The sequence below is a fragment of the Suncus etruscus genome, chromosome 7 (assembly GCF_024139225.1).
Source record: "Suncus etruscus isolate mSunEtr1 chromosome 7, mSunEtr1.pri.cur, whole genome shotgun sequence".
In the NCBI taxonomy this organism is placed as follows: Eukaryota; Metazoa; Chordata; class Mammalia; order Eulipotyphla; family Soricidae; genus Suncus; species Suncus etruscus.
The window spans coordinates 129,284,950-129,308,469 of NC_064854.1; the positions used below are offsets into that span (position 1 = coordinate 129,284,950).

A 23,520-nucleotide genomic window follows, 5' to 3' on the forward strand; every position below is an offset into this window, starting at 1 on the left:
AAACCAACCCAATCAGAGGTGAGACCAGTTGTTGATTGGGCACCAATAGTGTTCCTCGGGTCCTCTTTATGTGCTCTGCACCCCAGAAGTGGCAGCAAGTGTACCACAGAAAACATGTAAACAACAAATGTAGATTTCAGCACCAGATTTCTCAGGTTCTGATCTTGGCTTCTGCGCTTGCAGTGTATTATTGAGGGAAATTACTTATTTCTGTCTTGGTTTCTATACTTAGGTAATGGAGATGATAAAGTATTCACTCATAAAATGGCATCTGGGACAAAATAAGCCTTGATAAATATGAAGTGTTCCTCTCATTGACCAAAGGAATCCCTAAGCAAATCACAAACTTGCCAACCTGGTGCCCATAACAATCAGACATATGGATCTCCAATTTGTGCCCAATAAAGTCCAATAAAAAAGAAAGGGTAGAGAGAAAAGTGAGGAGAGGGAAGAAAGAAAGAAAGAAAGAAAGAAAGAAAGAAAAGGAAAGAAAGAAAGAAAGAAAGGAAAGAAAGAAAGAAAGAAAGAAAGAAATAAAGAAAGAAAGAAAGAGAAGAAAGAAAGAAAGAAAGAAAGAAAGAAGAAGAAAGAAAGAAAGAAGAAGAAAGAGAAGAAAGAAAGAAGAAAGAAAGAGAAAGAAAGAAGAAAGAAAGAAAGAAAGAAAGAAAGAAAGAAAGAAAGAAAGAAAGAAAAAAAGAAAGAAAGAAAGAAAGAAAGAAGATAAGAAAGAAAGAAAGAAAGAAAAGAAAGAAAGAAAGAAAGAGAAAGAAAGAAAGAAAGTAAGAAAGAAAAAAGAAAGAAAGAAAGAGGGGCCGGGCGGTGGGCGCAAGAGGTAAGGTGCCTGCCTTGCCTAGCGTAGCTTGGACGGACCACAGTTCGATCCCCCGGCGTCCCATATGGTCCCCAAGCCAGGAGCAACATTCTGAGCGCATAGCCAGGAGTAACCCTGAGCGTTACTGGGTGTGGCCCAAAAACCAAAAGAAAGAAAGAAAAGAAAGAAAGATAAAGAAAGAAAAGAAAAGAAAGAAAGAAAGAAGAAAGAAAGAAGAAAGAAAAGAAGAGAAAGAAAGAAAGAAGAAAAAGAAAGAAAGAAAGAAAGAAAGAAAGAAAGAAAGAAAGAAAGAAAGAAAGAAAGAAAAAAGAAAGAAAGAAAGAAAGAAAGAAAGAAAGAAAGAAAGAAAGAAAGAAAGAAAGAAAGAAAGAAAGAAAGAAAGAAAGAAAGAAAGAAAGGAGAGAGAGAGAGAGAGAGAGAGAGAGAGAGAGAAAGAGAGAGAGAAAGAAAGAGAGAGAGAGAGAGAGAGAGAGAGAGAGAAAGAAAGAGAGAGAGAAAGAAAGAAAGAAAGAGACTCAAATTGAGAATTAAAATCGGGGGCCAGGGACCAGGGAGAGCACAATGGTAGGGCATATGTCTTGAACTCATGTTGTCAGTTGATCCAGGAGATGAACCCGGGTTCAATTCCAGGCATCCCATAAGGTCCTCCGAGCCCCAGAAGGATTTCTGAGTGCAAAGCCAGGAGTAACCCGAGCACTGCTGGGTGTGGCCCAAAAACAAAAGCAAAACAAAAACAAAGAAACAAAAAAAGAATTAAAATCTGAAGGTTCAACTCTTTATTGAAATAAGCACATGACAGAAAACAAAGACCATGTCACTTTGACAATTGTCATGAATATCAGCAAGGTAAATCACAGAACAATTCTCAAAACATTAAATTGATTTTTTTCGCTCTTCCAAATAATTATTGGGTATGTACAGATATTTAAGCCCTAAGAATATTGATGGAATATACTGCTCAGGCAAGATATTTTGCACAAATTGGCAACAAGGCCAGAAAGAGGCAGAATACAGGGTTTCATGTAAAAAGTCCTGGATCAATACCCAGCACTAAATGGTCCTCTGAGTACTGTTGGAAATGACCTCCAAGCATAATACTTTAAGTGATGCAAATCATTTATGTGTACCCCCCCAAAAAATAAAATTTCCAGCAACTGTTAGTTTTTATAATATATTTAGGAAGCAATTCTTATGAAAGACTGTATTATAGTGGAATCAGGGAGATAGCTTATTAGGGAGGTCTCCTACCTAGTATATGTGAGGCCCAGAGTTCAATACCCAGCACGAAACAACTTAATCTTAGTATCTTTAGACCAAGTACCAACCTATTCGGATCTCATCCTTAGGCATGAGATTCCCAGAATCACCAGAAATAAGTCCTCAGTCCTCATTTGCCCATCCAAACCGAATCCAAAATCCTCTCCCCTCCACTATTGTTAGGGGTAGTCTGTATTTTTTTTAATTGGATATGTAAATGTTCTTTTTATAGTCGTTTGTGGTTGAGTATTTCCCATGGTTAGTTTGTTAGGAGATGTAGAATGTACTGAAGCTATAGTTTCAGAATAGAAATGCCTACGTTGGCAAAACTATGGCTCAGACTACAGAATCAGAGACAAGCATTTACTAAATAAAGAAAGGGAGCTAATGGTTTTGAGAGGTGGAGACTAACGTGGAGTTTGGAAGTTTGGACAAAAATTACCCAAGACCTCACACAGACAAGGCAAGTGGTCTACTGGGAGTTACATCTACAGAGCCTGAGCAAAGAGCTCTTAGGACTTGGAACCAGAGAGATATAGTACAGAGGGTAAGGCACTTGCCTTGCTCTGGACCAACCCAGATTCAATTCTCCATAAGTTCCCTTAAGCTTTGCCAGGATTGATCCCTGTATGCCGAGCCAGCAATAAACCCTGTGCACAGCCAGATGTGGCCCCAAAAATACACAAACAAAATACAACTTCAAGGTCTTGACTTGGCTGTGCTTAATTTCCCACAGACCTAAAGACAACCTCAATTAATAAACGAGAGATCAAGAATTCATGCCTTACCAGCATCATTGTCTTTCCCCCACCTTCCAGCATGGAGGTAAGCCTCTACTTGGTGTCACGAAGTTCTAGCCTTTTTTTTTTTTAATCCTACACTAGTAGCAACTGTGGTCTTCAAACCTTGCTATCAAAGAAAGAGGCTGTGTGCCTGAGGAAATTAGCCTAGGAGATCAGCAGGCCACAAAACATATAGTGTGTCCCTTCCAGGATCTAACAATACAATGAGTCCAAAGACTCCTGATTTCCTTCTAAGGATCTGCCAAGAAAACATTAAGGAACTAAATAAAGAGAATCCTCATACATAAACCACTTTTTAGAAATGAGATCAGTAATATTTTGGGTACTTGATTACTAAAGCCTTTACATGGAACAACGTGTTCTTTGCAGAAAAGGCTTCAGAGCAAGGTAAACTATTACCACATCTAACAATGTCTTATCAAATCAACCTGTATCCAAAAGCTTCAGATGACACCGGTGAGTAATGTTGAGGTTAGGCCAACACTTCAGCTCACATTAGCACATCAATTGTACTTTTCTGGGCAATGGTTTTTGGTCTTTCAAAGAAGCTGAGATCATAATCTTTTTGTTGTTGTTTCTTGCCAAGCAAAGAAGTGGTTTCACCCCAGCCTTTTCCAGACCACTGAAGATAACAGGACACTGAAGAAACCCCCTGTGCAACTACTCATTAGTAACTCTTGCCAACTGAAATCTCCTGAAACAATAGACTAAACACAGCCAGTATTCCAGGAGATGGGGTTCCTATGAGCTCCAACACCTCTGTCTGAGAATGAATCATCAAACCACTAACACCCCATTTCTCAGCATTACACCATCTATCCCTTGCCTGCTCAAAGCATGCTAAATTTAAAAGAAACTAGGAACACCATGAACTTAATACCTGAAGTATATTTTTATGAACTTAATACCTGAATTATAGTTTTAAATTCTGCTTAGGTTCATTTCATTAGCAGAAGTCAGGCAACTTCTTTATTCAGGCTGGGTCATTCTTACTGATTTAATACCAAAAGTAGTCGGCCACATTTTTTCCACTAAAAAAAAAAAAAGCAATTCCTGACCAAGATCATTATAAAACTCAGAGTATGGAAAAAGCTTACAATAAGCATTGTCTTCTAGAATAACTAATGAAGGAAACTACCCAGTTATTTCGCCAAGGGAATCAACTATTTGTTATTATGACAAATTTTGTAGGTCATAAAAATTTTTATATTCTAGCATAGTACTTTCCTAAAGTACTTTACCACGAATACTAACACAGGCAGGATTCTGCCTTCCCAAATTCCCTTTCTTGTAAATGCCTGTGACATATTTGCATTTAAAGAGTCCTGTATTTAAAAGGGTCTGAACCACAATGCCTAACAAATATTTTTTTTAAAGAAAGATTCCATTTTTCCCAAATAAAATAGGCAAAATATTCCTCATTGGCTTGAGTCTTTGCATGACACTGGAAGTCTTCTGAGACCTTCAGTGGCTACCTCTTTTGTTAGATGAGTCTCTCAGTTCACAGTTACCAACACATCCAAGAGGCCCTCCCTGGCTACCCAATGTAAAGTCGACCCCACTATGCCACTAGTTTTCATTCTGTTCTTTATGACACCTTCATTGAATTAGTGTTCTTTTTACACTGACAAGATACATGTTTCAGTATAAGATCAAATGGTCAGTTATCATTGCTTGCTTCCAAAACATTATCAAATATTATTTATTGAAAGGATAAAGGAATGGATGAATAACCGAATGAATGAATGAGGGCATTAAAAATATAAATCAATGTAAAATATTTTTACATAATCTGGTACATAATTATCTAGCCAGAAGCTGGTTTGGGGGGAGGTGGTATGTTTAAGTCCTTCATGATCAATATTTTGAACTAACTTTTGAATTCCTCGATGTTTCTTCTTCCTGTATTGAGGATAAGCATTTAATGGCATTTATTCAGAAGTGTAATAATAAGTGGGCTTTTAGGGCTATAATAAATGAGAAACATTTACTGATCTATATAGTATAAATTCTCACATCGTTACAGTTTTCAGATGATCAATGCTTTAAAAATACAATCAAAGGGACAGGAGCAATAGCACAGTAGGTAGGTGTTTGCCTTGCACACAGCTGACTCAGATTTAATTCCTGGCATCTCATATGGTCCCCCAGGCCTGCCATGAGTGATTTCTGAATGTAGAGCCAGGAGTAACCTCTGAGCACCACCAGGTGTGACCTAAATTCAAACAAACAAAAAAAAATCAAAATATTCCTAAACATGTAACAGATGACTCCCCAAATCAATACAATCATTTTCTTAGAAATGGTCCCTTAAGGTCTCTATATCTTGATACGTTTAAGTTTAAAATTAGTTTACTGTATCTGTGTATATATACATGTATGTATTCATGCATACATACATACATACAAATATTTTTTATATTTTCCCTTCTGATGAACCAAAGTGCTATCCACTCACTTTGGTCCTAAGGCTCAAGGAAACCAGATGGATGTATTAATCTACATTTTTCCTTCTTTGCTTTTCTTTCTTTTTTTTTTTTAAACAAATCTTTTTGTTGTTGTTGTTGTTTTCGGGCCATGCCCGTTTGATGCTCAGGGGTTACTCCTAGCTAAGCACTCAGAAATTGCCCCTGGCTTGAGGGGACCATATGGGACGCCGGAGGATCAAACCGCGGTCCTTCCTTGGCTAGCGCTTGCAAGGCAGACACTTTACCTCTAGCGCCACCTCGCCAGCCCTTAAACAAACAAATCTTTTTTTTTCCTTTTATTGTGGTTGATTTGTTTTTTGGGTCACATCTGGTGGTATTCAGAGCTAATTCCTGACTCTGCACGCAGGAATTACTCCTGGCAAAACTTAAAGGATAATATGGTATGTCAAGGATTAAATCTGGGTCAGCCGCATGCAAAACAAATGCCCTACCCACTGCACTATCTCTCCATCCTCTGAGCTACGTTTTTTATAGCACTCTGTGGGTGCTTTGACTAATGTTTAAAGCTTGAAATAATCTAATGCCACATCACTGTGGGACCAATGACTCTCACAAAGCACAAATGAAATTGTTTTAAAACTCATTTTTAAGTGGAAGCAAACACAATTGAGTTCTAGAGGACGAAATTCTATTTATTAGTACTACTGAAGAGCAGAATCAAAAGACCTAAAGGATTGTTACCCCCTCCCTACATCTCATGCCTCTATCTACATAGAAGGTGAGACCCTCCCTCAGCTGGGAGGGGTCTGTGGTTGGTAACAATGGGGTTGCCTGGGTGAAGGAGAGAGGCAGATGCTGCAGGGAGAGATCAGAGACAGGATGAATGCACAGGAGGGAGAGAGGCTGCTTAGTTTAGAGGCCATATGAAAAAAGCACATGGCGATTAGAGTCTTGTAATAAAGCTGGATGTCTCCTGAAACTTCATCTGACTGCCTGTGGATCATTTCCTCGCAGTCATCCTGCACCTAGAGACCCATCGACTGAAGGGGTTGTAGGTGTCGGGCCAAGTCGAGAAAGGCCTCCACCGTCTATCCATCCTCTGCTAGAACTTAATAATTGAGAATGAACTCCATCCTGACCACAAGATCTCCATATGGAATAAAATTCTATGCTACAGATAGCGGTTTCTAGAATAATAGAACCCTGTTCTATGCAATGTCATTTTTAGCACCTAAATATAGTTCTGAGATTACAACAAAAATTTTAAAATCTAGAATCAATATCTACAAAATGATCATATGCCCATAACCTGTCCTTCCTGTCTGTAAACTAAATTAAAATTCTATGGAGTAAGATAAGTTTCCATTCCACTGTATTAGCTATCAATTGTTATTGCCTCCATAATTTAAAACAATATGCATTTATTTTCTGCAACAAATTCTGTTATCTTATCAGGAAGTTTGGCTGGAGAAAGACTCATTCACTTCAAAGATCACCAGTGGTTATTACATTTCTTTATCTCTTTTCTTTCCATTTTCTTTTAGCATTGCCACAGATCAAACACATTTCGTTGAAAATTCCTCACTGGGTATTAACTATCCTTTGCTTTCAGGTCTTTATCATGTGGGCATCTTCCATATAGTAGCCTTCTTCACAAATATTACATAAGTTGAGATGGCAATAGAGATGACTAGCAAGAAAGAGCTAACAGTTTTACTTGTTGAGGTGACATTGGCATTTATTTATTATTACCATGTTCTATTATTTAGAACCAAGTTGTTAGGATCAACCTATATTTAAAGAGAGAGGTTTACACAAAGGCAAAATTTTCAAAATGCAGGAATTCTTGGAAGCCTTATTAAAAGACTTCATACCACATTCAACCTCGTAGAATATAACTGGAAAGGCCAAGCAGAACATTTCTTTAAGTCTCTCAATATAAAACCGACACATATAATTTCAAAACATAGAAGCTAAGTTTTTTAGAGTAAGATTTTACACCAAGACCTGGCAAAAACAAAATGAAGAATAAGCATGGGGGATATTATGCTTGAAGATACACAAAGGTCTGTTTAAATGTCTGAAACAAATAAAATCTAAATCATAAAATAAAATTCTTGGAAGATCTGAATTTGGAAGTTGCAATATTGGAAATATTGTTTTCTGGACAACCAAAACATTGACTCACAAGAACTAATCATCAAGACAGTTTTATAATGCCAATAAATATATCTTGTCTAGAAGAAAATACCTTTTGAAATTTTTATTTATTGCCTTAAAACACTTTAAAAACACACTTAATGCCATTTATGACATCCTATTTTCTATAAGATCAATGCCTCTCACAACATTTTGCCTACATGGTATTTTTGAAAACTACTATAAAATCTCCAAACCTTGGCTGTCACCTACATTTTTTTCTAATCTCTATCTAGTTGATATTCTCATATATCTGAATGTCCAACATTCAATGGTAGTGTCAAGCCAAAGAGTCTGTCTACCTCTAAAGGCCTTCAAATGACTTAACCCATCAAGCATAAAATGTTTAATCAGAAAAATCCAAAACATTCCGTCCTAGACTAATGCAAATGTAGACAAAAATTATCTCAAACTTAAATATTCAAAACTCGTCTGTACATCCTATTATTCTATCCAGAAATATCTATACATTTAGCTTGCAGCAGTTTACCTCCAATCTTCTATTAAAATACTTCAGTTCAGGGCCGGGCGGTGGCGCTAAAGGTAAGGTGCCTGCCTTGCCTGCGCTAACCTTGGACGGACCGCGGTTCGATCCCCCGGTGTCCCATATGGTCCCCCAAGCCAGGAGCAACTTCTGAGCACATAGCCAGGAGTAACCCCTGAGCATTATCGGGTGTGGCCCAAAAACCAAAAACCAAAAAAAAAAAAAAAAAACTTCAGTTCAATTATTTTGCTAGTCACCTATTTGATTTTTTCATAGAGATAAACCATTAAAATGGAAACTGTACTGTGCATAGGGACCTTGAATCCATGGGCATCCATGGGAAAAACACTGAAAACCACCATTTAGTGTCATATACATGCTTGGATCCTGAATATCTATTGATTAATAATAAAAATATGCACATTAGATATTATTTTGAAAGATTCATAATTCACTTTGGTCACAATAAAAATTATTAAAAAATGAAAATATGCTTAGTGAGCAAAACAATAAAACACTGATGCAACATTAAAAAGACAATAGGTTATAGACACTTATAGACAATATCTTACTGACCAAGGGAATTTAAGTCTTTAAACGTATTTAATATCAACACTCTTCCGATCTGTGCATATTATTATACGATCCTGGTTCCCACTGGCAAAATATGACCTTGAGAAAATAGAGTAGATGTCCTTACCTCTCTAAGATGTATGTTTTCCTTCTCCTTCTGATCTAAAATCACTTCCAAGTGGCTGACCTGAGACTCGGCCTCTGCCATTCGCCTCGTCCTCTCATTGTCATCCTCCAAACTCTTGGATGGCAAACCTTTGCTCTGTAACATCTCAAGGAGCTTTTTAATCGACTCGTCTCTGGCATTGAGGGTCTGTTTCTGAGTTTCTATCCTCAGCTCCATTTCCTCCAAAGTCTTCCTCAACAAGAACAGCTCTTTGGCCTGTCTGTCATGCTCAGCCTGGAGCCTCCGGAAGTTCTCCTCGGTGAGCTCAATGGTGAAGTGCTCAGCTCCCCGGTTGCCACTCTCTTGCTGCAGGAGATGGTTGAGGTCTCTCTGGGTTCGCAGCTCGTCCTGAAGGGCCTGGATGGTCAACTGGAGGTGCTGTGATGAAAAAGATAGAGCAGGAGGGGAGACAGAGGGGAGACAGAGAGTCAATGGCCATGCCAACAGTTTCTTCCTGCTACCACACTATGAAGATGAAATGTTATTCATGAGGTCCAGAGGGCCAGCTGTCCAGTCCTCCGGGTGACTTCAGAAGCATGGGACAGCACATGGAGGGAGGGAAATTAATTCGAGGATGCTTTCTGAATGTCTTAGAAAGTAGAGAAATGTACACATACACAGAAACGATATATTAGTGTCAGTCACAGGGAAAGTATACATCTACAAAGTTTTGAGGGAGTGGGACGGGGTTCGAGGGACACTGTCACAAGCACACCTGCTTGATGCCCACAATGCTTCAGACTCAGTAGGCCCTGTTTCCTAAGGTGTTCTTTATTCTACTATCCATTATTTTTTGGGATAAATGTGTCTCCATTTTAAATTAAAGGAATAGCATCCAACACAAGTAGACACAAACAAGGACTTAATTTTTATTTATTTACTTATATTTTTTTACAAATAAAGCCTTGAACTGGTTTAGCAAACAGGATTACTGCATCTGCAACCCAAAGGGAACAAGAACAGACAGAGACAAACACATTCAAACACACAAATAGGTGGGCTGTGCTGAGCAAAACAAACAAGCTGCGAAGAGTGGACAAACCTTGGTTCTTCTGGCATCCAGTAACTGAACAGCATGGGAAATGAAACAAAATGAAGCAAAAAATCAACACAAAGAAAAATCCAGTGCAAGCAAAGGATATTTAACAAAAAGAACTCAATCAACATAAAATACCTTCACAGAGAAAGAAAAGAAAAACAGAGAACAATTTCTTATTATAGCAAAGATCCGTAAGCTACACCGAATCTATAGCACTTGATGTTTGATAAATGGGATTTTAAAAAGAAAAGAAAGAAGAGGAAAAGAAAAGAAAGACCAACGTGAAGTTGATTCTGCTTTTTGTTTGCCTAACTCTCACTGACCCAGAAACTCAGATTCCGGGGCATTATCAGGAAGGAAAACAGCAATACTCGTAAAAGGTTATCCAGGTCTCTCTTTGTAAGTGAAATCAGAGGAAAATTATCAGTTACTTATGCAGTTAGCAAATTAAAAAGCTTCTTGAAGGGCTGTTGGTGAAAATTCATTCAACATTATCCCCCAGGGCCATACCCTAAGGGCTAATGAGGAACTGGAAACCAAAAGCATGAAAACAGTCCGCTCAGTCTTTGAGAAATCAAAAGGTTTTCAAAACAGTAGTGATTCATTCATCAAATGTATGTCTGCCTGTGGGCCAGACAGATGCTAAATTGGGGGCTCAAGAAGCACATCGAGACTAGCTCCTGCCTGCAGTAAAGTCTGAGCATCGTAAGGTATGAATAACACCGCATCTAAGCTACATCTGACCCCTGGGAGGCTGACATTTGTCTAGAGTAGTCCATAACCAGAAACTAGCACTGAGCAATGCTCTCTCTTGATTTACATTCTAGGTTGGGTATACTACTGTAGTTCAATTTCCATAGAGGAACCCATTTTGAGAAGTTGTATAGATGTCAGAAGGAACAGTATTCCTTCTTTTCATCTGTGCCACAGTATCTCCCTGGGTCACTGGTACATATTTAATAATAGAATCATGAATTCACTTACCGTATTTTTTGTACCAGAAGATACACTCCCCCCATGTGCCCCCAAAAGAAGCATCTTATGGAAGAGAATGCCATCTGGAGCTGAAGCCTGTGTGCAGGGGAGGAGAGCATCTAAAACTATATGGTTCTTATGGTCAGTTGTATCTTATAGTGAAAAAATACGGCATTTAATATAGGGTCAGTCTAAGTGCAAAATGTAATGGCTTTTAGTATTTATTTTTAGTATTTATTGAGATCAAATCGCGAATTTTAAAGTTATTCTATGATTGAGTTTCAGGCAAATGTTTCAACACAATCCTTCACCAATGTCCACTTCCCTTCACCAGTGGCCTTACTCCTTGCCTGCCTTTTTGAGGATGAAATAGGCTTTGCCTTTTCTTTGAGTTTCTGAGGTTTACATTACTGTTACTGTTACTGTCAGGGAATCAAGCATATCGCTTTAGTGTTCACGTTGCCTATCCTTTCACATCCCAGAGTAGTTTCCTAAGAAAGACCAGCTCTCGTGGTCTTTGTTTCTATTGCCTGTAAGTATTCGACACAAAATATATGGTAGAAACGTTTTCATCATCCCAGAAAGAAACCACATATCTTTTGTTATTATTCCACCTCTATCCTTATTTTCAGGCCAGGAAACCATTAACTTATTTTTGTCTCTCTGATATGTGTATTCTAGAAATCTAGATATCAATAACATTATGCAATAAAAGATTTTCTTTTCATTTAGCATGTCTTTAAGTCTTTTCTGCAGTATGATGCATCAGTTATTTTATGCACTTAGTAGCTAAATATTATTCCATTAAGCATTATAGGGACATATCACAGTTATATTTAGGCACTCTCCAGGTAACTCGATAACAAATTATTTATTTCAGCTTAGTCAAAAAAAGTGAAACAAACCTACACATCAATGAGATAAATACAAGATATATCATATAGAATAAGAATATTTTCAGTCTTACAAAGCAATGAAGCATTAATTCAGGACTCCAAAGTGGGTGGTTGTTGAAAAACACAATCACGAAGAAACCAAAGGGTATGTGATTCCACAGGTCAGAATTAGCAAATCCATACATGGAAAATAAATCAATGACTGCCACGGGCTGGAGGTGGGGAATTAGGAATAAATAAACTACTGAAAAGTAAATTTCCTTTCCAGTGGTAATATAAAAAAAGTCTTGGAATAAATAGGCTACACTGGTCACACTACTTTCGGAACATCTCCAAAAACCAATATATTTCACACCCAAAAAGGGATGTAAATTAATTTTAATATAGCTGTCACCAAAATTAAGTGATATTTATAGAATTAATGTGAGTTACTAGATCCCTTAACCAAATCCAAATACAAGTCCAGAGATGCTACAACAGCCTTGATTCAACTCAACTCAGTGATGTCGCTGCTACCAAGACTCACAGGCATCTTCAAGTCATGTACATCAACTTGTTCATGACACTTTTGTCCTTTGGTAGTAACTTGGATTTTTAAGACATTCTAGGTTTCTTGGGAGACAAACTGAATGAATTCAATTCTGATGACTGTAATCAGACTGGAAATCATACTTTCTGAGAGTGAATAATAAAATTAAGACTTTTTAAAATTCAGCTCATAGATTAACCAGAGGGAAATCTTTTTTAAAAAAAATAAAAGCCAAAAATTCTTTGAGCAGAGACAATAGCATTGACAGAGTTTTCTATGGGGACTGTCCCTTTGGTGAACAAATTTCCAATTCCCTCATGGTTTGCCTCTCCACCTGCAAAATGTGGTTATTCATAATGAATATGTTTACCTTTCAGGGTCCCTGAGAGGATAAATAATAATAATAATAATAATAATAATAATAATAATAAATAATTCGATGATAGCATGAATAGTATATTGCCTCAAGTGCCAGTGTCAGTTCTGAGTGAAGGGAAGGGAACAAAATTGGTAGAAAAAAAGAAAAGAAAGGAGAGTAAAACAAAGTGCGAGGGAGAAGAGAAGAATGAATCTATTCAATGTACCTTTAACCAATATCTCCCCTCATAGAGATGAAATGTCAAAAACTAAAAGAAAGAAAGATTTCACCATCAATGTGAACAAAGAAACTGATAATAGCAATCACATAAAGTCATACGAGTTAGGACTGATGTTATAGCCAGGCAGATAGAAGAGTAAAGTGAATTTAAGTCAGGCTAAAGATACATGGGCTAAAAGCTAAAGACCAAGAGCCAGGATGAAGCTAAACCTTTAAGGGAAAAGAAGGTCAGCCCCATGAAGAAAACTGGGAAGAAAAGAGGAAATATGAAAGCCCAGTGCAGACTGGCCAGGCCTATAAGGAAAAGAAACAACAAATAACTACTGTGTAATGGCTTACCACATAGGCACACAGTTCTTTTATTTTTTTAATAATATCTTTAAACACCATGATTACAAACATGTTTGTAGTTGGGTTTCAGTCATAAAAAAGAACACCCCCTTCACCAGTACAACCTTCTCACCACCAACGCCCGCATATCCCTCCTCACCCACCTCCTGCCTGTCTTTGAGATAGACATTCTACTTCTCTCACTCATTGACATTGTCATGATTGTTGTCAGTGTAGTTATTTCTCTAACTGCACTCCCCGCTCTTTGTGGTAAGCTTCCTATCATGGGATGGTTCTTCCAGCCCTCATCTCTATTGTCTCTGGGCATTATTACAGTAATATATTTTCCTTTTTTTTTAATCCCAAGATGAGTGAGACTATTCTGTGTCTATCTCTCTCCCTCTGACTTATTTTACTCAGCATAATCATTTCCATGTCCATTCATGTATAGGCAAATTTCATGACTTCATTTTTTCTGATGGCTTTATAGTATTCCATTATGAAATTAATCTCCCATGTGATCCAGCTATACCACAGCTCTAAGTTTTTTAAATCCTCACAACCCACTGGTAAGGAGGCCAAGGTCAATGAGGTTAAGTAACCTATACCAGGTCACCATCTGTTATCTGACGACCCCATACATTGCTCAAACCACTGTTACATCTGGGCCCCCTATGACACAGACTTCATAAGGGCTAGGAAAAAAAGAATGGTGGCAGGAACCACAAGCACCAAAAGATAGGAAATCATAAAGATACAGAAACTCTTCAAATTAGCCACCCTCACCACGTTCTCCTCATTCACTGGTTATTATAATATATACTTTTATTTTGTAGATTTATCAAGAAGCAAAATGTATCTTCTAGATAGTCATTTTACTGGTTACTAAATGGTTTCAGCATGTCCCAAAATGTATTGCTTCAAATTTTCTCAAAGACATGTGGTCATTTCATTTTCATTCCTTTTTAAATTTTAAAACTCTTTTTAAATATTTTTATTTCAAATTAAGCAGAAATATTATTGCTCCTAAGAAGAGATTCTTGAACAAAATGCATGTTCCTTACTGAGTCTTAATTATCTTCCTGCTTGAGGCTGGAAGAGAATTTGAAGAGTGCCTTCTCCCCTCTTTCCCTTTCCTCCTGGATAATTTCTTCCCTTTCCTCTCCTCTCCCCTCCCCTGATGTCCTTTCCCCTCCCTACTTTTTTAGTTTTAAGAGACTCAACTTAATCAAATTTCAAAAATTATTTCTTAGATAAAGCTCTCTAAAATCGTTTCCATCTTAAATATTATAACTACATTTTAATAAGTAATCAAAAGTGATCTCTCGGTGTCTCCTTTACATAGTTTATAAAATGAAGGGATGTAAGAGGTCCTATTACATAGGGTTTGTTATGAAAATGAGTCAGTTAATATACATATATAAAGTTCTAGAAAGTGTAGGTTATAAAGTAATTCTTTTATCAGTCAGGATTATCTAGGATATTCTGCCATGACAACAGCAACAAAAACACACACTCTTTGGGTTTGACACAGAATCAAAGTTTTTAGAGCTAAAAGAAATCTCTAAGATTAGCCTTTTAACTTCATTTTACAAATGAGAAAATCAGAGCCACACAGGTTAATGATAGGCCCGAGAGCATATATGTGTATATATATGGATATATATAAATATTATTGCCAAAGCCATAATCTTGATTTCTGGGATCTTGGTATGCATTTCAATAATCCTAAGAGTAGACAAAGAGGAAGGGGCTCTCAACTTGGAAAATTTAGAAAATAGCAGTGGTGTCTCCTGAGAAAGATGAGAGAAAATCTCCATCATTCTCTTCCACCTCATTTGGGTCTAATCTAATAATAAAATATTATGGGGGCTTCCTGCCTGGGTAATTTATTTGAGAGCTCCTTTGAAAGTCTATTCAAAGGCATGAAATGAAATTGCTTACCTATTAGAAAACCAGCTAAATATAAAAACTCTTCTAAAAGAACATGAACCAATACCAGTAAAAATACATGCAAAGGTCCAAAGGGTAAGAAAAAAAAAAGAGAAGGCAATTTTCATTCTCTTTTTTGTTTGTTTTGGGGCTACGTCTGCAGATACTCAGTAGCTACACCCAGCTCTTATGCTCAGGAGACTATTCTGTAACAAGGATCTAACTGAGTGAGCCCCTTGCATGTAAAGCATGTCCTCCTGCTGTCTCCCTGGTCCTAGAAATAGTTTTCAATATCTTCCTTGCCAGGTTTTTCAATTCTTTCATCTTCTCTCAACCATGAAAGTACATATCCTTTAAGGTAGTCATCCTACTGAATCAATAATCAAGAGCTCACTGAATCAGAAGCCATCATTTCCTCTTTTTCACCTACATCAGAGACCTCTAAGACTATCCTCCAGGGCCTTCTCTAAATCTCCTTTTGAGCACTTTGGTCCCAATTCTCTAAACCCAATTACACCTTTCATGGCTTTCATTCCACACCAGCCAAGGTAGAGAAGTCCTTCCAATGTCCACCTCAGGTTAAGACACTGCCAGATGGTTCCACCTATTGTCCAAACCCCAGTCAAACTGCTGTGAACTTAGCATTTATGGCATGGGGAAAAGGTGGAAAAAATTAGCCTTCAAGTACAAAAGTGAGTGGTTGACGGAGAGTGATCATAAACCTTTTTACTTTCCATCTAGATTCTGGGATGGGATCATTCTCCAATTATCATTTTAAAAAGGCAAACTTCCTTGTCTGCAGTCTGTCACAGAATTTCAACTGCATGTGACATGTGACCACAGGCATCTGCTCTCACTCTACAAGAATACAAGCACAACTGGGGGCGAAGAGAGGTGGAGGGAAGGGTAGTGGCAGGAATCAAACTCGGGTTCTCACACAGCAAGGCCAATGATTTACTGCTTAGCTGATTCATAAACCTGGCCCCAAAGGAACATAATTTTCCCCTGATACTTGGCCTTCAAACCCTTTTGATTAGGACACTCGCATGTGCACGCGCTCACACACACACACACACACACACACACACACACACACACACCCCACACAATTGCAAAACTCTAAATTTGCTCTGGGTAATAAAGATTGGTCCCATCTCTAGTCCATAAGAAGGAAAATAAGTTTAAAATCGTAGTCTAGTCCTTAAAGATAAACAAAATGTGAGCAAACACAATTGTACTGTTAATTAATTTAACCCTCAGATGATAAAGGAAATCACAATGGCTTCCACTTCTGACATTATGGCAGGCTACATTTTCTTCTAGGCTTCCTGGTACACAACAACTAAATAAAAGCATATACCATATAAGATGCACATAGTTTTTAGACAAGAAAAAAAAAACAAGGAAAAAATATTGTAAAGCAAATGGTGTACTAAAATGTTTGATAAACTCTAACAGAATAATATTTCAACCATGTTAAGTGAAGAGCAGTCAGTGTGACATTAAGAATCATTCTGTCATTAACACATGGAGAGAGTTTAAGTTTCGAGAACTCTTCTGGGAATCCCAAAAACTCCTCAGCTTCAGGCAGCATTTGCTCCAAAAGACTCACAGACATTTTCCCCCATCTTTTGGGGAGGGGGAGAAAGTGTGTTTTATGGCAGAAAAATACAGATCTTTCAAAGCACTAGTCTGAGTGAGAGAAAAGGAAAGAAAGAAAGAAAGAAAGAAGAAAAGAAAGAAGAAAGAAAAAGAAAGAAAGAAAAAAAAGAAAGAAAGAAAAGAAAGAAAGAAAAGAAGAAAAAGAAAGAAAGAAAGAAAGAAGAAAGAAAGAAGAAGAAAGAAAGAAAGAAAGAGAAAAGAAAGAAGAAAGAAAGAAAGAAAGAAAGAAAAGAAAGAAGAAGAAAGAAAGAAAGAAGAAGAAAGAAAGAAAGAAAGAAAGAAAGAAAAGAAGAGAAAGAAGAAAGAAAGAAAGAAAGAAAGAAAGAAAGAAAAAAAGAAAGAGAAAGAAAGAAGAGAAAGAAAGAAGAAAGAGAGAAGAAAGAGAAAGAAAGAAAAAGAAAGAAAGAAAAGAAAGAAAGAAAGAAAGAAAGAAAGAAAGAAAGAAAGAAAGAAAGAAAGAAAGAAAGAAAGAAAGAGAAAGAAAGAAAGAAAGAAAGAAGAAAGAAAAAAAAAGAAGGAAAGAAAGAAGAAAGAGAGAGAGAAAGAGAGAAAGAAAGAAAGAAAAAGAGAAGTCTCTAGAAGAGAAAGAAAGATTAAGAGAGAAGTAAGATTCTCAAGGGAAATCTCAGAGCCAAATTCACCTTAGACCAAATCTAACACATAATAGGAACTCCATGACTGAAACAGGGAAAAAAAAAAGAACAATGAGAGGAACAGAGGGAAACTGCTTCAGCAGATAGTATAGTGAAGCAATGGGAGGGAGAATGGGTTTCTATTCCTCTTTGTTTTACTGTAGTTGGGGGTGGGGACAGCTGGTAAAAAAGTGTCCAGGGCCTATCACTTCCACAAACTCAAAATCATTTATCAGACATCACTCCTCAGTCTCCTTTCCTGAAAACAAGAGGATGAAATGGTTTGACCTAAGGATTTAACTGCAATCATATTGTTAGCAAAAACAGGCCAGCATCTAAAATTGCATCTCCTCCAGCCAATTCAAATGGCTCCCCTGCTCTAAAAATACTACAGAACTTCATTTTGCACAAATCACATAAGCTCCCAAAGTCACCTAATTTTGAGGAGGAAAAGATGAAAATAAAAGAAACTAAGCCATATTTGAGTTTATATGGAAAGGGGAGAAAAATACACTTTGCCAACGTTGAGGAGAGTGACTTCCAATAGCTACTGGAGTCAGAATCGAATCCAGATTGCAGAATGTCTAAAACACAAAAAGGTAAATAGAATAAAAAATATAATTATGTATGTATGATGTGCATGGAACACCACAATTATTTAAATAGGGACTAGCCAGATGTTTAGAATCTACTGTAATCTTATCCCCAAACATGGAAAATATGAGTTCCTGCAGATCTGAAAAAATGTGTGACCTTAAGCTCTTTTCCACACTATGGGGAAAAAACAAAAAAATGATAAAATTTTGTGCTCTAAAGCAGTTTAGGGTTTCATTGCTATGAAAGCCATCCCCGAGCTATATAAAAAATATGAATTGGCTTATATCAAAAGTCTTGAACTTTTTTTTTTAATAAATCCATATTCCCTTCACAAGCAAAGGCTTAACATAACTCTTTCAAAGAAAACAGAATCTCTTTCCCGACAACTTGGCTTGTATTCCTTCTCCTGCGACTTTATTTTCCTATTTATCATTTTCCGTTTGTCTCTAATCAGATTTTCAGGGCAGGTTCCCTGATCCCTTTTTTCCGTAATCCTGTGTGTAGGATTGTACAGCACTGCTCATGGCTGCAACCCTTCCGTGAGCTGCGTCATGTGAGTGAAAAGACAAACAGCAGATGTCAGCCAAAAACATGTGGTCCCAGTGTGCTATGGAATCGTTGATCTGCAGAGAAAGGTATGAAAATTTGAACATATAGACATATGGTCTGAGGCTTTCTTTGGGATGGAATAAGCATGAGCCAACAGCTGAGAAAACACTGACAGGTAATGTCTATAAGCACCAAGACATAGGGATCCTGGATTCCTCACCCAGACTGTCAGTGATAGCTGCGGAACACACCAGTTGATAAGATGTGATGCTTTGCCAAGATTCGTAACACTGAGAACAATCTATGTGGGAAAGGCCTCTTGCCAATTACTTTGGTAAGCAAGGAGGATTCTGGTTTTCATTAAAGACCAATACGGGAAGGTGGCACAGCATTGAAATGTTGTACTGAGCTGAGAGTGGAGGACTTAAATTCTTAGCCCAGCTTTACTCCTAATCAATTATGTGACCTAAAGAAAGTCACTCCACTTGCCTGGGCTTCCAAATAGAGAGGTCAAGAACTGGGTTTTAAATCCTGCATCTATACATGACAGCCTACATCATCTTGTAAACATTACTAAAGCACGCTGAGCATTGACTTTTTTTTACCCATAAATAGAAACTAATAATCGTATCTAATTTATAGGGTTCCATGAAGACCACATATGATGATGATCAAGTTTCATGAACAAGTTCCCATAAAGCATGAAGGACAGGACCTGGCACATAACGAGTGCATAGGAAATGTTCCCTGTTAGCATGGCCGTGAAGACAGTGATGGTGGACACGAAGCTGGAATTAACATCGCTCTCCTTCCTCCTGCTGAGTAAATACATGACCATAATCAACATAAATTTTTAATCATCAAATAAATGCAACAGTGGGAAACAAAATACTGAGCACTTTGGCAATTTTTAGAGTAAAGGAAAACAGGAAACCGTTGATTTAAGGCCAACTCAAAGATGGATAAAATTGATTTCCCATTAACTAGTCTATAAAAAAGCCCTACAAGGAACTCTCAGTCATTTCTATCTTGAGGTCCAGTTCTTTCCCTACTAGTAGCCAGTAATTCATCAGCCACTGAAGGACCATGAAAACTCCTACTCCAGCACAAATCTACCTTTCATCTACACAGCTAAAAAGAAGGCACACATTTAAGAAATAACAAGATATTTAAATATGTGGAAAGAAGCAACCAGAGATATCAAAGAAAGGATGAAATTTTTTTCAGTAATACTAGTCAGCTAGGTGTTGATGTCAAAGACAGCTCTTTCATTTTAATTTCTTGTCAAATCATTATAAATCACTTTAATTTTTGGCTATGGGGCCACAGCTGGCATGCTCAGATCTTACTCTCGCCTTTGTGCTCAGAAATTACTTTAGAAAAGACTATGTGGGGCTCCAAGAATTGAATCCAGATTGGCCCTACCCACTACACCATCTTGCCTGACATTTTTTAAGATTTATTGCAATTCCTTCCCCTATCACCACTTCTATGTCACCCAACATAGTTCACTTTTAAATATTCTGGTCCCTTCTGCACATCTAGATTCATTACAGCACTATTTACAATAGCCTGAATCTGGAAACACCCACATGCCCGGCAACAAACAAGTGGCTAAAGAAACTGTGGAACATATACACCATGGAATATTATGCAGCCGTCAGGAGAGATGAAGTCATGAAATTTTCCTATACATGGATGGACATGGAATCTATCATGCTGAGTGAAATGAGTCAGAGGGAGAGAGAAAAATGCAGAATAGTCTCACTCATCTACGAGATTTAAGAAAAATAAAAGACAGTATGGTAACAATACCCAGAGGCAATAGAAATGAGGGCTGAAAAGACCAGCACGTGATAGGAGTGATGAGTGCGATTAGAGAAATAACTACACTAAAAACTTCCATAACAATGAATGAGAGAGATAAGTACAACACTTGTCTCGAATACAGGCAGGGGGTAGGGGATAAGGGACATGGGAGGCATTGGTGGTGGGTATGTTCACAGATGACGGGAGCTGTTCTTATTATAACTAAGGCCCAACTACAAATATATTTGTAATTTTAAAACTAAAGGGGCAGGAGAGATAGCATGGAGGTAGGGCATTTGCCTGCATGCAGGATGGTGGTTCAAATGCCAGCATCCCATATGGTCCCCTGAGCCTGCCAGGAGTGATTTCTGAACATAGAGCCAGAAGTAATCCCTGAGCGCTGCCAGTGTAACCCAAAAACCAAAAACAAACAAAAATTTTTTGAAGACTAAAGATTTTTTAATAGAAATAAATAAATAAATAAATATGTTGGTGGGTTTTTTTGTTTGTTTGTTTGTTTTATTTCTTACAGGGCACAGCCAGAAATGATTCACTCTGTGGTCCTGAAACTTCACTGCAGAGAACCACCAGGATGTACCTCAGCAGTTGGGGGATGGGAATATATTTAAGACCAGGGATCAAACTCAGGGCATCACATAGGCTAGGTATGTGTTCTACCAATCTCCTGAGTATTTTTAATTGATCATTTTAATTGAATCACGTGAGATACTCAGTTACAAAATTGTTCATGATTGAGTTCCAGTGTTGCAATGTTCCAACACCCATCCCTTCATCAGTGCACACTTCCTGCCATAATGTCCTCAGTTTCCCTCCCTTCCCTACCTACCTTTATAGCAACTTTCCCTCTCTCTTCTTTCCTCTTTCTCTCTCTCTCTTTTCTTTTTGTCCTCTTAGACACAATGGTTTACAATATTGTTCCTGAAGTAGTATCATATATATCATATTATCTCCTTCCAGCACTCATTCTTTTTATTTTATTTTATTTTATTTTGATTTTTGGACCACACCCGGTGATGCTCAGGGGTTATTCCTGGCTCTGCACTCAGAAATCGCTCCTGGCTTGGGGGACCATATGGGACACTAGGGGATTGAACCATGGTCTGTCTTGGGCTGGCACAGGCAAAGCAGACACCTTACCGCTTGCACCACTGCTCCAGCCCCATCACTCATTATTTTTAAAACAGTTTGAGGGGCTGGCGTTAGAGTTTAAGGGTCAAAGTGCTTCATAGCATATCGCTGACCCATTTTGATCCCCATATATATGACCCACCAAGCACCACCAGAGGTAATTAATGAGCACAGCTGGACAAGAACCCAAAATAAAAATAAATAGAACAAAAAATTGAATAATTAAGTGGCAGGCATTAAAATACTACTAATGTTCCCTAAGCTAAACAATTCTTTAGCCAAATTCCAATTCTTGCTTCACAGAACTTTTACCATTCTATTTAAGAGCCTCCTATTTTGTTGCAAGATGTATAGCCAACAGATAGTACTTTTTTAACTCTTACAACAAAAAACGGGGCTGGGATACTTAGCTAAGCACTCGGTATTTGTACAAGATGAAGGAACTCAGAGGGTAAGAGCCTAGACAGTAGCATTCCAAGCTTCTTTCAGGTGCAAGAGTTGACCTATTACATGCACATAACTAACAAATAATGCAAAAAGGAAAAATATACAGGGACAACAATGAGAAAATGTCCACTGTGGCTCTGACGATTGACAATTCAAAGATTTTTTCCCCCAGGGGAGAGCGCGAATGCAGTCCCCCACCACCACAAATTATGCAGTCGAGTTTCCCACATTTGGGGAAATCGCAGGGGTCAGCACATCCGGAGTGCAATGGATAAGCCTCACCCTGGGGAAACCACCTTCGTGATCATGGTATCTCTCCTGCCAGGTAAGTATAATTCAAAGATTTTTAAAGTGGAAATGGAGTTCATGTATGTTGAAGTCTTGGGTGGGTCATCTCAGTGGCCAGTTGTAAGTATCACTTCCAAATGCATTTATCCACATGGCTGCTTTCTTCATCTACCATGCAACTGGATGTGAGAAAAGCCACTATGTGCTACAGAAATTGGAGGCACCTATGAAAACACAGAATGGGGATTGTGCCTGGAGTCTAACTGTGGTTTGAACCCTAAAGAACTGTCCAATTGTGCTATTTTCCTGAATATTTTTAATTAATAAAATATTTTGTTGAATCACTCTGAGATACACAGCTACAAAGTTGTTCATGATTGAGTTTCGGACATACAATGTTCTAATGCCCATCCCTTCACCAGTGCACATTTCCCACCATCAGTGTCTCCAGTTTCCTTCCTTCCTCTGCCTCAAGAGCAGACATTTCCATATGCATACAGGACAGAACACTTTCCTCTGAAGCTTTCAGGATGTAACGGCTTCTTTGCCAAGTATTTCTAGCCTCTGAAAACATTCAGTGGCTCATTCAAGAGAGAAGCATTGTCCTGGTCAAGACGAGAAAATCTTCTCTCAGAGACAAAGCAAGAAAACACACAAGGAGAAAGTATTATTTGCAGGTAGAAGCATTTGGGAGTCCAGAGCAAGAACAAATGGTTGAGCCACATTTGCTGAGCCACTAGCAGGCAGTTTGCTTAAGGAGGCTTCAGTAACCCACAGAAATCTGGTGTTCCTGAATTTCCTCTCCAGATTTAGTCTGGAGTCTTAGAACTGATCAAATACCAGTTTTCTCCTAGGAGTGTATGATGAGGTGTTACTGAAGGGTCCCCAAATCCCTGTACTGAATGTGTGATGTAAGACATCTCTTGGTGACATGAAGTTAAGGAGGCAGTCACACAAGTTTCAGTCTTCACCACAAATGCACAGAAGTCATTTAAATGGGGGATATTTAACAGAGGACAGGAGTGTGGGTGCTAACTGCTGGAAGAGCAGCTCTATCTGATTCCAGAGGGTTTAAGTGGGAATTGAATGCTTATAGTTCATGGTCTGCCAAAACCACAATGAAATCTGTGGAAAACAAGTCTCCTTTTGCTTCTCTTCCTCTTTACTGACATGAGAGACAAATATAAGGCAGCTTCTCTTCAAACGACCAACTGGAGATATAACCTCAAAAGATTGGAATCGACGGTCTGTATGCAGGAGTCCAGGGTTCAATCTCTGGTATCATGTAGTGCCCTAAGCATCAAGCTTGGAGTAGCCCCTGAGCACTTTTAAGTATGGTGCAAAA

General features: G+C 38.1%; 1 protein-coding gene and 1 non-coding gene across 4 annotated transcripts in view; both read right to left on the reverse strand.

Annotated features, from left to right (window-relative positions):
* The window catches only part of ERC2 (ELKS/RAB6-interacting/CAST family member 2), a 1,176,444-nt gene that overhangs the window by 941,702 nt on the left and 211,222 nt on the right, over positions 1–23,520 (reverse strand). For all 3 annotated transcript variants that reach the window (XR_007497514.1, XR_007497513.1, XM_049776157.1), the window contains exon 3: positions 8,705–9,121. Coding sequence is in view for 1 of the 3 variants with exons in the window: in XM_049776157.1 (XP_049632114.1) it covers positions 8,705–9,121 (417 nt within the window). In the remaining 2 variants the exon portion in view is untranslated. The remainder of the gene's footprint in view (positions 1–8,704; positions 9,122–23,520) is intronic.
* Positions 22,057–22,220, reverse strand: LOC126015243 (U1 spliceosomal RNA). Its single transcript, XR_007498130.1, has one exon. It is a non-coding gene; the product is annotated as a U1 spliceosomal RNA (small nuclear RNA).